Source organism: Oenanthe melanoleuca, chromosome 5, assembly GCF_029582105.1.
Source record: "Oenanthe melanoleuca isolate GR-GAL-2019-014 chromosome 5, OMel1.0, whole genome shotgun sequence".
Lineage (NCBI taxonomy): Eukaryota > Metazoa > Chordata > Aves > Passeriformes > Muscicapidae > Oenanthe > Oenanthe melanoleuca.
This window is the reverse complement of record NC_079339.1, coordinates 4,313,418-4,333,895: the sequence shown is the minus strand read 5'-3', so window position 1 is coordinate 4,333,895 and position 20,478 is coordinate 4,313,418. Positions and strand designations below refer to the sequence as shown.

The 20,478-nt window shown below is 40.3% G+C and overlaps 1 protein-coding gene across 5 annotated transcripts; it reads right to left on the bottom strand.

The window, feature by feature from the left end:
• Positions 1-1,045: 1,045 nt before the first annotated feature.
• On the bottom strand, positions 1,046-17,214 carry LOC130254374 (solute carrier organic anion transporter family member 1C1-like). 5 transcript variants are annotated; one of them, XM_056493819.1, is made up of 16 exons: positions 17,067-17,214; positions 12,677-12,790; positions 11,570-11,721; positions 10,194-10,335; positions 9,981-10,113; positions 8,581-8,696; positions 7,834-7,980; positions 7,628-7,726; positions 6,736-6,981; positions 5,741-5,905; positions 5,070-5,265; positions 4,327-4,489; positions 3,458-3,642; positions 2,393-2,457; positions 2,163-2,280; positions 1,046-1,414 (listed from the first exon to the last, which is right to left on the bottom strand). In XM_056493819.1, exons 3-16 carry the CDS (start codon positions 11,696-11,698, stop codon positions 1,201-1,203), a joined length of 2,118 nt encoding a protein of 705 aa, XP_056349794.1. In that variant the 5' UTR covers positions 11,699-11,721; positions 12,677-12,790; positions 17,067-17,214; the 3' UTR covers positions 1,046-1,200. The 5 variants fall into 5 exon arrangements, with proteins under 5 accessions (XP_056349794.1, XP_056349792.1, XP_056349793.1 ...); XM_056493817.1 differs by lacking the exon at positions 17,067-17,214 and adding an exon at positions 14,910-15,045; XM_056493818.1 differs by lacking the exon at positions 17,067-17,214 and adding an exon at positions 14,910-15,043 and having other exon boundaries at positions 12,677-12,814.
• Between the last annotated feature and the right edge of the window lie 3,264 nt (positions 17,215-20,478).

Genomic DNA, 20,478 nt, shown 5'->3' with positions numbered 1-20,478 from the left:
AATAAAAATAAAAATAAAAATAAAAATAAAAATAAAAATAAAAATATAATAATAATAATAATAATAACTTTTAAAACTAAAAATAAAAATAAAAATAAGATAAAATAAAATAATAATAATAATAACAATAATAATAATTTTAAAAAATAAAAATAAATATAAAAATAAGAATAAAAATAAAATAAAATATTATAATAATAATAATAATAATAATAATAATTTTTAAAAATAAAAATATAAATAAAAATAGAATAAAAATAAAATAAAATAATAATAATAAGAGCAATAATAATAATTTTAAAAAATAAAAATAAAAATAAAAATAAAAATATAATAATAATAATACTAATAATAATAATAATAATAATAATTTTTAAAAATAATAAAAAATAAAAATAAGATAAAATAAAATAATAATAATAATAACAATAATTTTAAAAAATAAAAATAAATATAAAAATAAGAATAAAAATAAAATAAAATATAATAATAATAATAATAGTAGTAGTAGTAATAATAATAATAATAATAATAATAATAATAATAATAATAATAATAATAATAATAATAATTTCAAAATAAAATTCCGCGACTCGGGAGCTTTAAAAAAAAAAAAAACCTTTAGGAAAACATGTGTGTAATTTAAAGTGTAACTTTTTCAGCTGAGGCAAGACATAATGCTTCTTGGAAAAATACTGCTTTGGCCAACTTTGAGGTGAAAACCAGGTGCAATGATGTAATTCGGTGTTTGGCTTAAATGCTCTGCCTTACTGTGAATTTTTATTGGATTTGGTGGAATCAGAAAGCTTGTCCTAAGCTTGAGCTTGTCTCTCCTGTGTCAGTGCCCTGCATGGACCTGCACACAGGGTCAGGATCACTCTTGGTGGGCCTTTGGCATGAGGATGTTCTGGCAGCATCTTTGATCCCACTAAACAAACCAGACTGCTCTGTCAGAACTGCCAGGGAGGTTTTTCTTTGCCTGTTGAGAATTTGGTTCGGTTTGTTCATCTGTTTCTGTGACTGGCAATCAGATACACAAAAGGCATTTTCATACTTGTTTGTTAGTGTTTATTGTTTGCAGTTTTGCTATTAGTTGTGCTCTCCATACAGTGTTATTATTTATTATTTAGTTACAGCATTTTGAATGGTACTTCCAAAAGAAGCTGACCTGATTCACATGCCACTGGTCTAAATTGGTTTCTAAATAGAGGATTCATTCTCTGCATCAGAAGAACCTGGCAAACGCTCTTTGATCTTGCAATTCTCTTCTTTATTCATAGCAGCATCTTCTTGTCCATTCTCTAGAGGCCTGGAGTTCTTGTTTTGAAAGTGCTTCTTTATCAATGTATAAAAAATTATTCCAACCAAGTAGGAAGGACCTCTTAAAATTGCTCCTAAACCAAGGAAGACATACCTGTGGGACAGAGCATAGAAGATTGGGCCAGGTGTTGAATTCTTCAAAACACTGAAGAAAATCACTTTATTGGCCTTTAAGGCTCTCATATATATTTATATATTAAAAAAATGCTTAAGGGAAGGCATTAAAACTCATTGTTTGTAAATGATACCAAAAACTGGAGATTTTTACTTCAAAAACTTCTCTTAAAGAACTGATAATATTCTTTTTGCTTATGAAGATAGTTGCAAAATAAAACTTCCATAATCTTCCTTTTTTTTTTTTTTTTGGCTCACTTTGAGGCTTTAGACTCCTTAGGGCTAGAAATACACTGAGATCACCCAAGTGGTTCAGAAGTGGCCAAGGCTTGAGTGAAACTGAGAAGAATCTCTGGAGTGCTCCCCCAGGAGACTGATAGTGTTTGGGATTCATTAACACCTAAATCTACTTTGTGCAATATTCTTTCATGGAATTTTCTCTCAGAAGTGGCCAATGCACAGAGTTAGCATTCTTGCCAGTGTGAACAAACTACCTGCAAATAAGGTAATTTGGGTAACTTTCCTCCTTTTGGTAAGTCCTAAAGTCTGAGGTGTTTTTAATTAGCTGTAATTATATTAGAAATACACAATTCATTCCAGAAATCGCTGTCATGGATATCAAATTTCTTTTGTGCAACATAAAAAACAGAGAGCTTAACGTTTGATTCTGGGATTTTTCAATTTCAGGAGTTCTGGACTGACTGAAATTGTGCCCAAATTTTCTTCACCTGTGTGCATTGGAGTCATAGAGCCTGCAGGCCCCGTGCCTCCCACAGCTGCTGCTCCCCCATTTCAGGCAGGTCCTGTCGATGGCGGCGCCGAAATAAACCGGGGCTGGGATCCCAGCTGCAGGGAGACAACAAAACGGGGTGTCAGGGGAAAGGACACCCCCTCAGAAAGCAGTCTGTGTTTCCCTGGTGGTGGTTCCACTGGCTGGGCTCTGCAGGGTTTCTCTTACCCAGCATCCGCAGGGCGAGCGTGTACAGACCCACGGCGAGGGCTTTGAGCTCTGGATGGACACACCTGGGAAGAGAGGGACAGGTGAGGTGAGGAGTGCTGGCCTACTGAGTGCTTAGACATGGCTATCAAACTGCTAGGAAATACTCTTGTGGAGGGAAAGCCAAAATTTGGGAGAAAAGTGCTCCCTTCATCCGCTGAAGTGTGTTAAGTGGCATGGAAAAGGTGAATTCATCTTCTGATTTCCATCAAATGGCTCCTGGCAAGTCCATTCCCTCTGCATAATTAAGGAATTGAAGATTTAAAGTCATAATCAGAGCCTGTCCTGGCCTTATGGAAATGGGCTCTCCAACTACCTTCACTCTTGGGCATACAATTCCCTCACTTGACAGAATATTTAATGGGAAATATCCTATTGCTATCCTAAGACAAAAGACAAAAGAGTTGCAGGTAGCAGGGTTAGTGCAGCATCTTTCTGTGCTTGAACAGAATTTCTCTGTACCAGGACACATCTTGGGCAGCACAAAGCCTCCCTGTAATGTGCTCATCTGTTCTGTGGGGAACTGCACTCCAGAAATGGGCACTGATCTTGAATTCATTATAACTCCAGCCTCTGCCATCTCCTTGTACATCCAGAAATCCTGGCAAATGCATGGCACTTTAAAAACACAAGCAGGAAAAAGGGATGTGTCCTGGAAAACTTGATTACAGAACACAGAATCACAAAATGGTTTGTTTTGGAAGGGATGTTAAAGATTATCTTGTTCAAACCCCTGCCATGGCAGGGACACCTTCCACTATCCCAGGCTGCTCCAGCCTGGATTGGGCACTGCCAGGGATCCATGGGCAGCCACAGCTGCTCTGGGCACCCTGTGCCAGGGCCTCACCATCCTCAAAGGAGGAATTTCTTCTAACCTAAACTTTCCCTCTTTCAGTTTGAACCCATTTGTCCAGCCACTACAGCTCCTGAAGAGAAAGGAAGTCCTTGTGTTCCTAAGGTGAAGAAATAAACATGACTTTGAAAGGCTCACTAGAAAGCCTTTGGTGAACAGCCAGCTGTACTCACCTAAATATAAGCATGTACGAAGGAGTGGCTCCCAGGGCATAGCAAAACCCGCCTATGACTTGTATTACTGTGTAATAAATGAACTTCAGTGAACAATCATCACTTTTTGGGCACTGCCCCAAGGTGGCAGATGTGTTTCCTGACCATGAACTCTTGATTTCAAGACATTTGCAGTTATGGAAAACCTGGAAGACACAGAACAGGTTTGGTAGGGCACTGCTCATGAAATGGGGATTCTGTTGGAGAAAAAGCAGAGTAAGGAGATGGCTCTAGACCATTTATGCCCTTGGCATCAGGAAACATGCAAATGGCACAGCCCTATGGAGGTTTACATCCATGGACTGCAGCTTTGTCTCTGGGACTCTGATCTGCAGCACTCCATGCCAAGCAAAAATCAGTCACCCAGAAAAACAAGCAGTTTCCTGACATCCCAAAGTCTCACTTGGATGAACCCATTTTTCATACTTAAACATTAATGATCAGTAGTAGGGAAGATACTACTCTATCTTAGTGTACTTCAACTGTTAGGTAAAGCCTCAGGGCAGCCAAAATGACATTCATGAAAGGCAGAGCCTATGGACAGCCTTCAGGCAACATGAAACCTATTTGATTTGTGTGTTTCCCCCTCTCCTGCCCAGCCTACAGAAGATGAAAGTTAATATCTAGAACAAGGAGTTAGGGCTTTTTGCTAATGTGCAATGACTCAGAGAAATCTCTCTTTTCTGTGCTGTTGGTAGCCAGAAATAAAAAATACCTTACTGACCAGTCCCCAGTAACTTGGTTTTCCTGAAATCCATTATCCTACTAAGTGCCTGATGCTGCATGGACAGTGAGCTGTAGGAAAGCTCAGAGGCAGAGCAGGGCCTTACTGTGCTCTTCCCATGTCCCGTGGAAGTGGCGCACCCCGCCAGGCACGCCGAGACGTAGGTGATTCCATTGGCTCCACACACAGGATCCCACGTGTTGGAGGCACATTGGCAGCCAGAGTTGCATGCAGAAAACAAGGAATTGTTGTGGTATGGAATGGGATTGCTTGGAAGGCAAGTGCAGACAAGATATTTTTAATTCAGTCCCTTCTGTGTGACAGTGTTGCTGCTCTGAAACCCACCTCCTACGCCCAGGACATGTTTTCTCAGCTGGGTTCCTACATCTCTATTGGTCTCTTTCAGATTCCATCCTACTTGCACTGATATTAAATCATTACCAGAAAATAGAGAGTTTTAAAACAAATTAAAACATTGCTACTGGTTTTACAAATGTAGACAGAAAAGAGAAAGGAGGGAGAGATCAGCTGGACTCCCCCCTAACTGAATTTAGAGCTAGAAAAAATTATCACAGTCTTTTCAAGTACAAATGCAAAAATGCACCAGTGACAGACACCAGATCTCCTGGTCTCTGTAGTTAAAAAATACCCCTCTGTTAAAGCCTACCTGAATTTTTCATTCAGGATATGAAGAGTACAGTATTATCTTTTGCTTTCTGACATTCTTTTTGTATTGAGCAAAAAGATAAGTCTTCACTCATCTTCTCCTTTCTAGGTAAATGAAACTTTTGTGCTTGCCATTTTTGGGAACTATAGAGAAAAACACAATCTTTTCTATTTTATACTCACCCTTCATAGGACACTGTCATTCCTGCCACCACATAGTTATCACAGCCAACAAAAAAGTGCAGCAAACTGATGGCATAGGACAAAAATGACATGATAAACGAAAACTTTGTTGCTCCAATGATGCCCATTTTGTACTTTTTCATTATAAGCCCTCCCAGGAAAATTCCAAGACCTACAGGAGGTAAGGATGTCATTCCTGAAAGAGATTATAGAAGGGGAATGATTGAATTAAAGAATCATTATAGTCTTAAGAGGCAAAGTCTGTCCTTAGTTTTTTGTTCCTGGCAGCTTTATGGTCTGTTATGACTTTGGGAAGGTTTGTGTTCAGTCCAGTCCCTGGGTTGCACAAGCTTTTTGTGAAGTGCCTAACCTCCAATCCCACTTCTATTGCAATGAACTTGCCAGATGCTTCAGCAACTAAAACTTCCACACCACACTCATTGCATACTTGGGGTGCCCTTGCTATAAATATAACATAAATGCAATGTAACATAACATAATTTAAAAATTTCTTATGGTGCCATAGGCACAAACCCTGCATGTTTTATTATTCAGGTTCAGGTCAGACCACCTCAACCTGTTCTGCATGGAATTAGCCCCAGATAAAGCACATCAGAACTTATCCCCATGCACTGCCTACAGCACAAGCAGTCCTTGCACGTGGAACTCACCTATTAGAAAGTTGGATTTGGATGTAGATTGTCCATACTGCTGTTCCATGTACTTTGGTTTGTAAGTCAAGAAACCAATAAAACCACTGAACTGCAACAGTGAGCAACACAAAAATGTAAAGTACATTCGATTACCCAATACTTTTTTCAGGGAGTTACAGAAATCTGAAAGAAAGGGACATATGAGTTGGCATTGAAAGATGCATGGCAGAATCACTGGTGAGTAACCTGCAAAGCTTAGGGCAAGATCCTGTTCTCAGCTGTCCAGGTGCAAGTTGTACTGATCTTCATTTGCATGAGGGCATCTGAAAGCAAAATCAGGTTCTTGAAAAACACCAGATGTTAAGATACAGGAAGAGAATCCTAAAAGAAAGCAGAAGTATGGGTTTAAGGCCTGGCTGCTCTATTGAGATATGCACATCAAGACTAAGGGCTCCACACAGCACAGACTTTGTTCAAATTGCATGAATATTATAACAGGCTCAAGGCTAAGTGAGAGCTGCCTTGGTGGAGATGTCCAGTGTCTTCCACTGGGATCTGAATAAAACATTTCACAAATGAAGCAAAGGCCTAAGGACTGCACAAACAGAGCTATTCAAGCCTGATGTATTTTCATCAGTGTACTTCAGAGTCTACATGAACTCTCTCAAATTAACAATTTGTCTTTCTGTATTTCAAAAAGAGCCTTTGAATATTTTCTTTACGTTCAGATACAGCAACACTTTTCCACTGTTCAAATTTCTTCCAGCACAAAATTTTAGAGGTAAGTGCTTCTCAGGTGATGATTTATTTCAGGTGATGCATGCAGAACTTCAGAGTCCTGAACAAGCTCTTTCACTTCTAATAATTTTTGGTGGACCTCTCCTTTCTTGGGGATAGGTGCCTGCTTTAGATGGAAGTGCAAGGGAGGCAAAATATTTTGCAGAACTGTTACATTTCCTATGTGTGTTGTGCCTACTGCTTTTCACATTTATACAGCATGAGGAAACACTTGCCTTTCAGCATTAATGACCATTTCCTTGGCTTAGTTTTTCCAGGAGAAAGTTTATTCCTCACAGCACCCGTGCTTTCCAAGAGACCATGTGAAGTTTTGTCCTTCCTGGCTCCCTCTGGCTTTTCCAGACTCCTTGGCAGGAAGCAGAATGGAATAGCAGATAGCAAACTGGTTGCTCCACCTATTAGAAAGCCCAGCCACCATGCACCCACCCAGCGGGAGTCCTGTGGGGTGATGGTGATGCTCCCTGGAAATGAAGGAAACAGGCACAAGTTACCCCAGTGAAGGAGCTGAACCTTCCCAACCTTTTTTTGCTGACAGCTACATTTTATAGAGTCTGACTTCCAACAATAAACACTTGCTGAGGGACCATCCATGCAATGAAGGCATGAGGAATCATACCCTGAACCGTGTTATAGAATCATAGATTGGTTTGGACTGGAAGGTGGCAAGGGCTGAGAAAATATATCATGTGCTGCAATGACTATGTGAAATGTAAATAATGTAAAATACTCAGTGGAAAGAGTGTGAAATTCCCCCAAACTGTAAAGATGCTGTACTAGCAGAATCTTTTTTGTTAAAATTCCAGTTTAGAAAACCTTGATTCTGTGAGAGCTCTTGGTACTGATTCTTAGAGTTAAGTGTGTATTACAATCCTTTAACCTTAAAGCACACTTCTAAAGTATGCTGCCAGTCTAATTCTGCCTTTACTCTAAAAGCTTTCCGAAATTAAGTAAAATTGTAATAAATTATACAATAAATATAATTCAAATAATAAAATATATTACTATAATTAGTACAATGAAAACATGAGCAACTGTTTATAGGAAATTCTTATGAACAAGTATTAGCTTGCTTTCACTTCTCCTCTTTTTTCCTCAGGTTTAGCTTACCTGGATCCACAAATCCAATATCCACGTACAGTTTTGCACAAAGAGATCCCAAGAGGAAACCAAACATGGGGCCCATCATGGCTATTGTGTGCAAGCACGCTGAAAACACAATGAAGCAGATGCTAGTACCCTCCAATGGCTGAATGCTGCCTTCTGCAGAGGGTGATCCCCCTCGAATCTCACAGTTTACTTCACGTTGAGATTACCTACATACACAGGAACATTCTCTTCTTTAGCAAAATCATCGAGGTAAGAGATGCCCAGGGGTGTTATTGGTGTCTCACCAATCCCACGCAGCATGTTTCCCAGTAAGATGTATATCCACATATATGATGATGGCTCCTTCTCACAGCCTGCAGATGAGAGTTGCACCTTTGTAATAAAATATTTGAATGGGATACATGGGAAAAATCACAGGAAATGTAGCACAAGAAATTATTATGGATTAGAAATCCATAATAATTAAGGTATTAAGGTATTAAGAACATTTCCTTATAGAAGGCAAATGAAAGGCTGCCAACCCCATTGTAACTTTTCATGATCTTTTAATAACACATTCTTTCACCTCCATTGCATTTGATTTCTAAAAGCACAGGTAAGTATCACCTATCAGAAAAAATACTCATTATAAAAATAACTTATTGATATTCTTATAAATATATTACCTGGCATGTATCATGTATTTTTAATGTGAGAAATTTGAGATGGTTTCTGGAGCAGAGCTTGGCTCATTCTCAACCTGTGTCACATACAAGCAACACATAAACCAGCTGTATTCCATATTGTGAGGAGGATAATAGGAATCTCCATTTATTTCTGTTAAATTCTGCGCAGTTTCATGTCCTGTCACTCTAGTTCTTCCACTCACCAGCTCCAGGCTCTGGGTAACTGAATCCTTGCAACCAAGGATAAAACAAGCTCCTGTATTTGTACTTTGATTTACAGTTCTGTACCTGATTGTGAGACTTCCAGGACAGTGCCATTCACATCTTGATGTAGGGAACAGGGGTTTATGCTGGAGGTGAAGTTGGCTGAAGCAGCTGTACGTGATGTTGTCTCATACTTATAGCTGCAAACACACAACAGCAGGTTCAGAAGCAGTGCTGCCTAGGGAAACAGCAGTGTGGTGGGGCTGGAACCACTTGGCTGCTGTTTCCCTAAAGAGAAAGGTAGCAAATATCAATTCAAACAGTACTGAAGGAGCAAATAAGATTATATGAGAGCATTTTAGAAAGTCAAAGTACTAAAATTAAGAACAAATAAAACTTAGGATTCTCTGTCTGGAAGACACAATGGTTTAAGCTGGAAAATTCAAAAGGGGTCATGAAAGTTTTTCAGATAGGATTGAATTTTTGCTGTCTAAATTTAGGGTCAGGTCCAAGCGAGCTGTCTGTGTTGACCCCATAGCCAAGGAGAAAAAGAATGTCTTGAGTTTGAGCAGAGGTCCCTTTTCCATCTTTGGCATGTGTTTGGTCTGTTCAGCTGCTTTAGCACCATCCCTCTCCCAGAAATGAGAACTGCTGAGGGACAAAGTACAATTTGCTTTAGCAGAACAACATGGTAAAGCACACATTCTGCTTCAAGGAATTACCCTGGCTCTGTTAGACCAGGCAGGCTTATTTTTCAGGCTGAAACAAAGAGCAGTCACCAGGAGACACAGGGCAGAAAAGGTCCCCCACAAATGTTCAGGCTCAGGTTCATGAGTTGCTCAGTGTAGATGAGTGTGATACATGGTGTGTCTTAAAGAGTGAAAAACTGATGAAAAGTCTGATTCTAGTGCAAGATCCACTAACATGAAAGCAAGCATTCCTCAGTTTTCTTTTTGCAGTAGCATACCTAAAATTATTCTAATATATTTAAGAAATCAACAGAAATATGTTTTACTGTATTTGTTACCCCTGTGCTCAAGCTATGGCTGGAAACTTTATCACATACAAGCATAATGCAGCAGTTCCCTGAGCCTGGAGAAGGTGAATAGAAATTAGCCAGATAGGGAAAATCAGTTTAACCAGGCATGTGCATTTGGAAGAGGAAAAGCCTGGTAAGAGTTCTACCAGCACTCATCCATCTGCAGGCTCTAGCATAATTTCATTCTTTTCCTCCTTTCTGAACAAAAACTAAAGCACTGTGATTGTCTCCTTTTTCAAGGAGCTGAACTCTCACTTCAGAAGAGGTGTATTTTTTAAAAGAACATTCACCATCACAACAGTGATGTGTGTGTCACGTGGGGCTCATTGCACTTGGAAGTGATGTTCTACAGGAAATCTAAGGCTAAATACAGAATTTTCATTTAAAAACCAGAAAGCACAATGCAATTGTTATGTTACCCAAATTAAGCATGATTAGTACTTACTATCCCATGAAGAAATGAGGCATGGCTGATAAAAAGCATCCCAAAGCCATAGTAAAGCATCCCACAGCTATTACTCTGGGCCTATGCAGCTTAGCTCCAAAATAACTTACAAATGCAATCACCAGCAAGTTGCCTGCAAGGTAATGAGCCAGAGTTAGTGGCAGATGCTGCCTGGTGTTCTCTGAGCAGTTTTCTGCTGGGAACATCCATTACCCATCTCGAAGCTGCCGTCGACGAAACCGGCGGTGGATGAGGTCAGACCAAACCTCCTCTCAATCTGAGTGATGGAGCTCTTCATTATCGTACCACACAAGGCTTTGCTGAAGTAGCTGAATGACAGAGCAGCCAGAAACACCTGGGAAAGAGTCAGACACAGAATGGGAGGGAGAGGCAGGAAAACTGCCAGAGGGATCAAATGTATTTAAAATGGTGTGGAACAATCATCATCATGACATATATTTGTCACTCAAATTGGAGTGGCAAAGTTAACTTTAACCCAAATTTGCTTGTCCCTTTATTTCAGGCCAATTCCTTACTGATTCTAACTCAATTTTATGGCATCAAAATGAAGGCTTTAAGTAAGTTTTTATGGTACATCAGTATGAGGAATGTGGTACTGACTGAATTAATCTCTTTGTCATATGATATATTCTGAAATGTCTGTATACCATATATCTCACAAGGAACAGCTTAATACTCTTTTGTAGTTTGACTGTTGCTTCCATCAACACACATTCTGGCTTTTGCAAATAAAGATTTATTTGGTAAAAAAGTTCAAGTTTAAATATTATCCAGCGATTTCCACATAGTCTGAAAACCAAATAGACTTGTTGGTCACTGGGCAAGAGTTCCAATACAACAGAAACCTGGGTAAATAAAAAATGTAAATATAGATTTAGACATTGCAATACTATCTACTGTAAAAATTGAAGCCAATCCAAGAAGCAAAAGCTTGAAAATTTGTATATGGCTCTCTTTTTGCCAGGAGTGAGGAGAAAAATCTTCCAAGTGTGGGGTTTGTCCTGACATGTTCTGTATTTGCTCAGTTTAACTGGTGAAAATTCTGAGAATGGCCATTTGTGCTTTACGCCAGCAGAGCTCTCAGAGGGCTTGGCTGAAATCTCAAACTGCTGATAAGCATGAAAACACAACCAAAAATTGCTGGGGTTGTTTGGGTTTTAAAGTGAAATCCTCACTCAGGTCAGCCACAAGACATTTGATGAAATATGGTTCACCTCATCTTATTTTGACCCTACAGGGCTGGTGGTGACAACAACCTCCAGACAAGTGTACTGGAGGGACCTAACTGAGGCTGGTTCAAGTCTCCCACTTGAAGTTGCTGCCTCTCTCTAATAACCAAGAAGGAGATCCACCTACAAGTAACTTGTGAGTGAATACAGTAGATCATGAATTTTTATTTTCTTTAGAAAAAAGGTAAAATCTGACTGTCCCCTGGACCTCTAGTGTGCATCCAGTTCCTCAAAAGATAGGGGGAACAGAAATGAAGGAATTGGGCATGTCACAACTTGAACAACATTTCTGAACAGATAACAATGGTAATTCATGGTGATATTGCCAAGGCACCAAACCTTCAACCCAGTGCAAGAGGAAGTCTTTTTGGCTGGTGGATTTTTGTTTCCTTCATCATCCGAAAGCTGGTCAGGATCTGCTTCCTGATTTGAGTCACTGACATTGCTGGGTTTGGTTTCCACTGTCATGACTGGTTTCTTTACTGAGTGATCTGAACTCAAGAGAAAACAGAAATAAATGCAAAAGCACATATGCCAAAATAGAATTGCTTAAGGACCTTTTCAATGAATCTGGTGAAACTTTACAGGAAAATGCTGAGATGTTGAAACTGAACCTTTTACTTAACACAATTTGGGTCAATGACTTGCATGTTTCATAGTGTGCATTTGTCTAAATTCTGAAGTATCTAGTTCTGAGGGTTTTTTTAATTTTTTTTTTTTTTTTTTAAGAGACATGGGCACATCCCTTTCTACCTTGTCCTGTCTTTTAATGCTAAAAAGGCAATTTTGACAGAGGAGTAAGAGACAACATCCCTGTCCAAAAATAAACTACAAAGGTGCACAAAACAGTAGTGCTGAAGCACAGGGAGTCCTAGGAAGCTCTAAATTTGCAGGCCACGTGGCTTAGAACTCAGTCATTGGTTTGGTAAAACCTGTAGCAACACTGTGCCATCCAATTTATTCCTTTACACTGGCTTGTTGGAAACAATTCTTAGTGACAAAATAATTTATTATTTCACCTAATTGTCCTCCTGTAAGGATATTACATGTGTTTTTCTTCTTGCAGTAATATGCAGGGTATCCCTGATCTCTTTCTGTTTGCAGAGTGCTGTCTATATGCCCACATGCTTGAAATTATCTGCAACTCAGCAGTTCAGCAGAACTGCTCCAATTCCCTCAGGAACTTCCTCTAGCCATAGACAATGATACATGCTTTGACACAGGATAATATTTTAGTGCTGAAAGCCTTGTTTTGTTATTAAGTTGTATTTTGGTTTATCACAATGAATAGTTCAGTACTTCTGTTTTTCTTTTTTTCCCCGTCAGCTTTTAAAAACTCTGTATCTGAGAGATGGATAACAACTAAAAAGGACACTTCAGAGAAAAGCTGTAAAGGAAGCCTATATATCTGTTTGCAAAGTTTATTTAAAGAATGGAAACACTTGCCTGTTTGTGCAATTCCCACTACATTCAGAACAGATTTCTCAAGGACGATCCAGAAGCCACTGCAGAGCCTCTCAGAAAAATAAATGGGTCACTTGAAACAAGCCATCTTCAGGTCTGCAGGTAGAAGTATTGCATATTCTATTAGAGAATTGAAATTAATGCCCTCAAGTCAGAACTCAGAAATCACAGCTCACATGGCCTGATTTGTTTCGCCATTCACCACGCTCTCCTCATTTGAGAAAAGGGAGAAAAAGACAGAGAGGGGGAACAAATCACACAAAGAGAAGTTTTATATGCTTGAATGCAGCTGAAAAAAAGTTGGATGAACTTTTCCAATGCTGGAAAAGGTCCATCTGGTTTCCTGCTGCTAATATCTACTTCCCAAACTCTATGCTATAAGTCTCGGTCAGCACATGTATCAGGAGAAAAAAAAATTAGCTGCTCTTTCCCCTTGGCTAGTCAGACAAATAGGAACAAGAAGCAGAGAATGGATTTCTCCAAGACTGCAGAGCTACAAAAAAACCCTTATGAAATAAAATTCCTGGTGGTCAGGAAAAGTTAGTACAGAAATACTTCTGAGCAGCTGCTCCTCTGAAATTCCCCTGTCTTAGTGTAACCTGGAGACATAAACTTCTCCTTGTAGGTATGATGACTACAATAATATGCCAGGGGAGCATATCATTGCAGGTCACAGGATTGGAGAAGTGGCTTTTTTTTTGAGAATTTAAAGGTACAACATGATTTAGAATCTGGTGACAGTATCTCCTCCCACCCTCAGATGACCCTGACCTACACATATATCACACAGATATCAGCTGGAGATGGAAGAGATAAGGGCTGGGGAAATTCCAGGCCAAAAGACCACTAGAAAAAAGGTAAAAGGTCAATTCCCAATTGATGACAGCACACAGTAGCTGCTGAGCCTGATAATTTTAAGTATTGATAAAGTTGCTGTTTTAGATTTTTTTAATTAGCATTTTTCCTATGTTTAATAAAACAAGGGTCTGGTTAAAAATATGAAGTATGAAAGTAAAAATATGAAGCTTTCTGTACCAAACATGCCCTTTCACTAAGTTCTCTAAAACTTCCATTCTTTGCCTGCACAAGCTACTCTTCTGTAATAATGATCTGAGAGAGTTGCATTTGCAGAAAGACAAGATTAGGTAAGCAAGGTATTGGTATTGTTTAGGTGGTCAACCAGCCTAAACACAAATTAACCAGTCTTTCTTCCTAGGGGAAGAATACAAATCTCTTCCAAAAAAATAATTCTAAGCAGTACAGAGAGACGAAATCTAGCATGCAGTTCACTTTTTGGAACATTTGACAAATTCACTTGATTTTATGTCAGTACAGTCTCTTCTGAGAACCACTTTGGGTGGAAGAAAATCAAAGCTCTTAACTAAAAAGGAGAGTGCATGGTTTGTGCTGCTGGGAGCTGGCAGCTCCCACGACACCGTGGGAAATCAGGCACAGCTTGAATTCAGCTGCAGAGCAAATGCAGCCAGCCTTGCAAAGGACAGAGTTCCTCAGTTTTTCGGGGGACATGATCTTATAGAGGCCAGGACTTAACTCTGGGACTGTTCCTTATTGGACATTAAAAAAATCAGCTTTGTTTTATACCCCCTAATTATATGCAAATTATAATGAATGAGTACATCAACTGAAAAACTTCTACATGAATAACAGGTAATAAGTTTACAAAGATCAAGACAACTGCTTGCTGCAGGTTTTGTAGAGTCTTATAAAAGAAAAATATAGTGATGTTTGAGGACTTTTAAGCATCCAGCAAAGACACTGCAAGTCTTTGGGCTGATTGTCACCACAGCTGCACTCTCAGGGAATGTGACATCACACAGTAGAAGAGCAAATCACAAATCAAGAGCCACATTTCCTCCAGTAATTTATGGAACTGTAATGATTTACTCTAACTGCAGTGCTAATCCAATTGCCTTACTGATTTTTAAATGGCAAGACCTTTCAAGTTCACCTGATATGAAAAATGGGCATTGCAGAGCTGTGCAGACCCCAGTGCTCATTGTCCACGACACGATGCTGACACACAGAGTGCACAATTCCATCACTGGAGCACTGACACTCCCACCAGGACTGCTGCTGGTGCTACCAATCCTAGCAAATGCAGCTGATGCTACCCAGGTCAGGCTTGATAGCTGCAAACACTAATGGCAACCTTCTAAAGTTAAGACAAAGGAAAGAATGTTAAAGAGGTTCCTACCTAGGTTCTGCATCCACAGCAGCAGCAGCTATACTACCACACAAATGCTCAAAAGGCAGAGAATTCTCTCCTGAAGCAGAGCTCTGCTGGTACGTGGTAGAAGAATCATTAACTTCCAACTCAAACCAAAGTTTTAATCTTGTCTCCTCCCAGTTCTGCCCTCTGTTAAAGGTCCCAAAATCCATGTTTATCCACAGAGGTCAAAAGTTAATTAGGAAGAAGACATGCAAGTGTGCTCCTTTAGTACGTTCTTGTGAAGCTTTTTTTTTTTTTTTTCTTCCTGAAATTGTCTAGATTATAATAGTCCACACCTTCCTGGTGTTTAAAAAGATGGTGTCCCAACTTTAGAAACAAACCTGTTTCCAATGCTTTTTGTTATGAAGTTTTATTTTCATAGTCTGGCTAAAGTCCATTCAGCTCAGATCTACTAGAGCCAGCCAAGAATTTGCAGGAAGAGAAAACATAGTGCCTTGGATATATGGAGCAAAGGGGGAGTTCAAGAATCATTCATTCTTAGAATGTTCAGATTTATTGCTATTAGCAGCAAAGGCAGGTGAAATATGGAAGTGCATTAGGGCTGTGTGTACTTTGGAGCAGCCCTTTATCTCTTACAACCCTGGTTCAAGGAAACCAGAACAGGTTTATTTGATTGTGCCCCTGCTGTGCATCCTGCCTGATTCCTGAGAGCAATTGTACTTAAAAGGTAAGTTATTCTTGAGGCAGGTGAGCTGTGACTGCTGTCTGCCTGGATGTTGCACCAAAATATTCCATTCCTGGTAGCTCCTGCCCCTGCCCTGCCACCACTTTCACCAGCCATTTCCTCCTAGGAATCAACCAGCTTAGTCAGACTTTGATGTACCCTTCATAAATCCATGGCTGTTCCAGTCCACTGTGTCCAGTAACTGCTTCAAGGTCTAACTTGCTCAATAATCTTCCATAAACCTCTGCTGCTATTATATTGATTCATTTTGGTTATAACTTTCTGTGCAGAACAATTTTTAGTTTTCCATGGCTAAGTGATCAATAATGAGATCAAGGGGGACTTCCCTCATCACTGCAGATAAAATCCATGGTGTTAGATTATTATTGCATCCATTATATTTAAGTCTGAATGAAAAAAACCCTAAACAACCAACATGGTCATCCCTGCAATTTTTCTAAAAGAGCTGTCCTCAAAGTCAGAGCATTATTTAGCTTTAAATATGTGCAAGAGACAGAAACTCATGGTCCTATAACAGATGTGGGTCCCTTTTTTTTTAGAGTTAGTGATCCTTCATGTCCTATTGTGGCATAAAACATCAACTACCCACTTCCAGCAGGTTTCTTGTACCATGCTTGACATGTGCTTGTCACAAGACAAGCCTCTTGGCCCCTGTTATTGCTCTTTATTGCAGGCTACCAAACCATTCTGCTGCTCTGTGCTGCTGGTGTTCCACCAAAGAACAGAGACACCAACACCTGTGTCCTCATCCTCCTTCAGGGCTGTGTCACGAGTATTCCCTGGTGTTTTACAAAGTTTTAGGGTGGAGCTTTGCATTCCCAAGGTTTCATTTTCAAGTTGTCTTCTGATGTATTAGCAGACCTACCCAAGTGTTTTGGCCTTTTAATCCTAAATATCTGGAAAGGGTGGAGCTAAAATTACTGTGTTACTTTGGAGTAGTAGAACCTGTAGAAAAAGGTGAGACTTTCTTTTGCATATAAGGGAAACAGCATTTCTTTGTTTTCACCATTCTGAAAAATGAATACAAACCAGTTTCTCCCAATTTTTCCTAGCCCTGTATATACCATTAATTTATAACTTTTCAGGATTAAAATATCTTTTGTACTTTGCTTTCAGTATAGCTGAGAAGAACTTTTCTATCTTCAGATTGCTGCTGTCCAAACTGTCTGTGGAAGCATTCACAATCAAAGCTGGTGATTAAAGAACTGGTGATTAAAACTACCCCAACAGAAAAATACTGAAGTCAAATCAAAGACTATGGTCTCACACCCAAAAAAGAGAGATGTATCTGTTTTTCCATCCAAGACTCCCCCCTCCATACTACTCACACTTGAATAAAAAAACTAAGAAGGATTATGGCAGTAAAAACCCGGTTAATAAGAGCACAGAGACATGGGCAGTCTGTGATTCCTGCTGAGGTTAGAAGCAGTGCTTACAGAAGGCACAGGAGCTGGGTGCAGGCTCCTCCAGGCAGAGGTGGCAGCAGGTCCCAGCAGAAGAGGCAGCCAAGGCTCAGCTGGCAGGAGCTGCTGGCCAGGCAGGGGCAGCTGGAGCAGGCAGCTTCGATTAGAGCCTTCTTATTCTCAGGACACTAATCCCTAGGTACAGAAAATCAATGCCTTTTAAAATTTAACCCTTTGTTAACAAACTAAATAAGAGGGATAGTGCACAGGAAGTGTAGGCAAATACTCCTGTAGTTAAGGTTCTACAGGAATCCTGAGAGGGTGAAAATAGCATTTACCACAATAGAAAAGGATTCTTTGGTGCTCCTGCCCCAGAGTGTCTAGTTTCTGTTTGGTGCTGTAGAGCTGACAAGAGAGAAGAGCATGCTGAGAGGTTGAATTTTGTCTCCATCTTAGCCAGTGTCTGGGAATTTATCCTTCCACTGCTCAGTGGAGCATTTGCCTTTCAAAAGAACCTGATAATTTTGTCATTGATTTACATCATGCATCTGTCTGGGGAAAAGTAGACCATGATGTTCTGTTTTAATGATTTTTTTCTTTTTGTTTTTTCTGCTTAAAATACAAAGGCTAGATATTAATGCTGGTTGTACAGCTCCTCTTTGCATTCAGTCTTAATCAGCAGCTTGGACTGGAGTTATTACAGACACAGAATTGAAATGGAAGTCATTGGCAGGTGAGAGTGCTCAGACTTTTTTGTGGCCAATCCAAATGTGAGCTACATCACAGAACAGCAGAAAAAAAACCCATGCTGACTTCAGGTGAAGTCCCAGGGCAAGGCCCATCACCTTCACATGGTCTGAGGTATTAACTGAGGTAACAGGACCAAAAAAATTAATATGGCTCACATAATTGAATACCTGGTATTATATGCAAAACCACTTCAATAAACTGTTCATCTATCTTGTTACACTAGAGCAGATCCTTTACTAGAATGGATGAGTCTTGATTTTTTCTGACAGAAAAATCTATCAGATGTCTGAAACATAACCAGAGAAAAAAAAAAGTATTTTATTTCTATTATAGTTTTATCCTGCTTGATTTCCAGACACTGGAAAACAGTCTGTCTGCACAGTTAAATAAACAGGTTTTTGCTGAGTGTATAATGTTATCACAGGTTGGTTTTTATTTAAACAAGTTGGTGTTTTTCCACATCTTATTTTAGAAGTGCCAACATCACAGGATCAACAAGAGGGTTCAGGTTGTGTAGAACAGCCTTTCAAACTTGCCATACTCAACAGCCACGAGGGAGAGCTTCCTGGCCTGGTCCCCATCCAGCTGTGAGGATGTGCTCCACGTGCTCTCCACTAAATCCTTTCCTTATTTGCTCTCTTCAAAATTCAGTGAACTGTATTAATCTGGGATGTGCTGTTGGTTAACTAACCTCCTGCCATTAGCCACATGTTGTTTAAGTAATGAGCCCTTTAAACCACCATTGAAGGGCCCCACATTTAAATTGCCACTCATCCTTTTTACAGCAATAATGGACTTTTTGTCCATTATCATTCTCCTACTGAATCCAAAACACAGCACTCTTCCAGCTACTGAGAAGGAAATGTTCTCTCTGCCAGGTGAAATCAGTGGGTTTTCCTGGCCCTCTTGCTGCCAGGCATGAGCAGAGCAGCCAGTACCAGCTCCATGACTGAGAGGAGCAGTGTCCTTGCCAGGACTGACTCACAGGGAAGGACTCATCCCCATTGCTTCGACACAAAATCAACACCAGGCACTGACTGAAGTGCAGATATCTCTCCTTTGTTGTCTCAGGGTGCACTTAAGCTGGGTTCCTCCTTCCTCTCATGGGATCTGACAGCTCATTTCCATGGGAACTGCCCTCTCCAGAAGGCTCCAAGCATTGGTGCTGCTGGTGCAGTTTGACATTTTTTCTACTTTTATGATGATGATGATGAGACCTGAGACTGGAATGCCAATCTTTGTGATCCACCCCAACCACAACTCTCGACTAAATCCCATATTCATAAACCCTCAGATTATTTTAATTATGTTTGTCTAGTTCAGTATCCAGCTCTCAAGGCCCAGTGAACAGCCACAGCTGTCCAGGACTCACTGCCCACAGCCTCTGACCCTCACCTGGGAGGACAAGGACCTGGGGCAGGACAGTGGGTCTCCCAGATTCCAGGGCACTGCCTGAACACTCACCCACGTGGCAAATCTGGGTGGCATTGGCACTCAAAGCTTTACCTTCCACAGACATTTGGTGCTTAAGCACCAACTTTGGTGCTGCTGTTGAGTGGGTTAGGTAGGTCCCTAATGGCACAGGACAAAGTCTGATCACTGATAAAGCCCAGTACCACCATTATCTTTTCCAGTGCAAGCTTTCCACTCCCCACCCCAAATATAATTAATGTCAAATATTGACAAAGCCCAAAAATGTCTTACTTTCAGCTAGAAAACACAATAAATTTAAAGGAAAAGCCCCAAGTCACCTGGTCTTTGAAATAATTTTATTTTTCCCAAGCTGTCTTGTCATAACTTTTTAAAATATAAATCATATGTATCTTGTATAATTTTGTTATTACAACATAAAGTGCATGGAATTATTTAGTACACTGAGTACTAGCAAGAAGCAAGAAACTGCTGGAAATCTAAGAAAAGCTCTATTTTCATTCCAGTTTCCTTTGGATGGTACTCTTGTGGTTTGACTGTAACAATTTCCATAGTGGATTGCTGTGGGAAGTGGACTCCTAACCACAACCATTGACATCCTAAGAGTTGTGGATGGAATCCATGAGCCTGTGGCTGATTTTTCCTTCCAGCAAAGCACCTCCCTGCTGCCTTTGCCTCGCTGCTGTGCCCAGGTCCCTCTGCTCCCAGGCTGCCAGGCCAGGATGATGCCCTGGCTGGTCCCTGGCACAGGAGGAAAATGGTGAGCAGTGCTTTCAGAGCTGTTCACATGCCAAAAAGTGGTGGTCTTTGCTTTTGGGGTTTACAGTGGAAATTGCAAGGAGGTGAACATTTTCAGCATGGCTACTAAGATACTGCTTCACTGATGATGGATTTTTGCCTGGAACACCACTCACTGGGTACAATCACCGTGGGGAACTCAGTTTTCCTAAAGTCTGGTCTCCTTTTCTGGCCAGCAAGTTGACTGAATCAACTGGTCACTATTGACAAAACTATCTTTTCTGCTCTTTGTCCCACAGGCTGAGAGGGTCTCATCTTGTGGAGAAGACCTTTTCTGGAGAACCCAAAGGACAGCAACGCTGAAGAGAACTGACACCGTGCCCAGGACCAAAGTCAGCCCCAGGTACACAGCCCTGGGAGAGAAATGATGGATCAGAGCCTGTGTCAAAGGCATCAAAGACACATTCATATTTTCATCAGGTAGGGCTGGGGAAGGACACCTCGAGCAAGGGGATGACCCAGGAGA

Excerpts from the sequence above, each read along its gene's own strand:
- LOC130254374 (XM_056493819.1), bottom strand. The coding sequence starts at position 11,698 with ATGACAGTGGAAACCAAACCCAGCAATGTCAGTGACTCAAATCAGGAA. Across the intron at positions 5,906-6,735 it reads ATGGTCATTAATGCTGAAAG|ATTTCTGTAACTCCCTGAAA; the intron begins GCAAGTGTTTCC and ends CCTTTCTTTCAG. Across the intron at positions 4,490-5,069 it reads ATGACAGTGTCCTATGAAGG|CAATCCCATTCCATACCACA; the intron begins GTGAGTATAAAA and ends TTGCCTTCCAAG.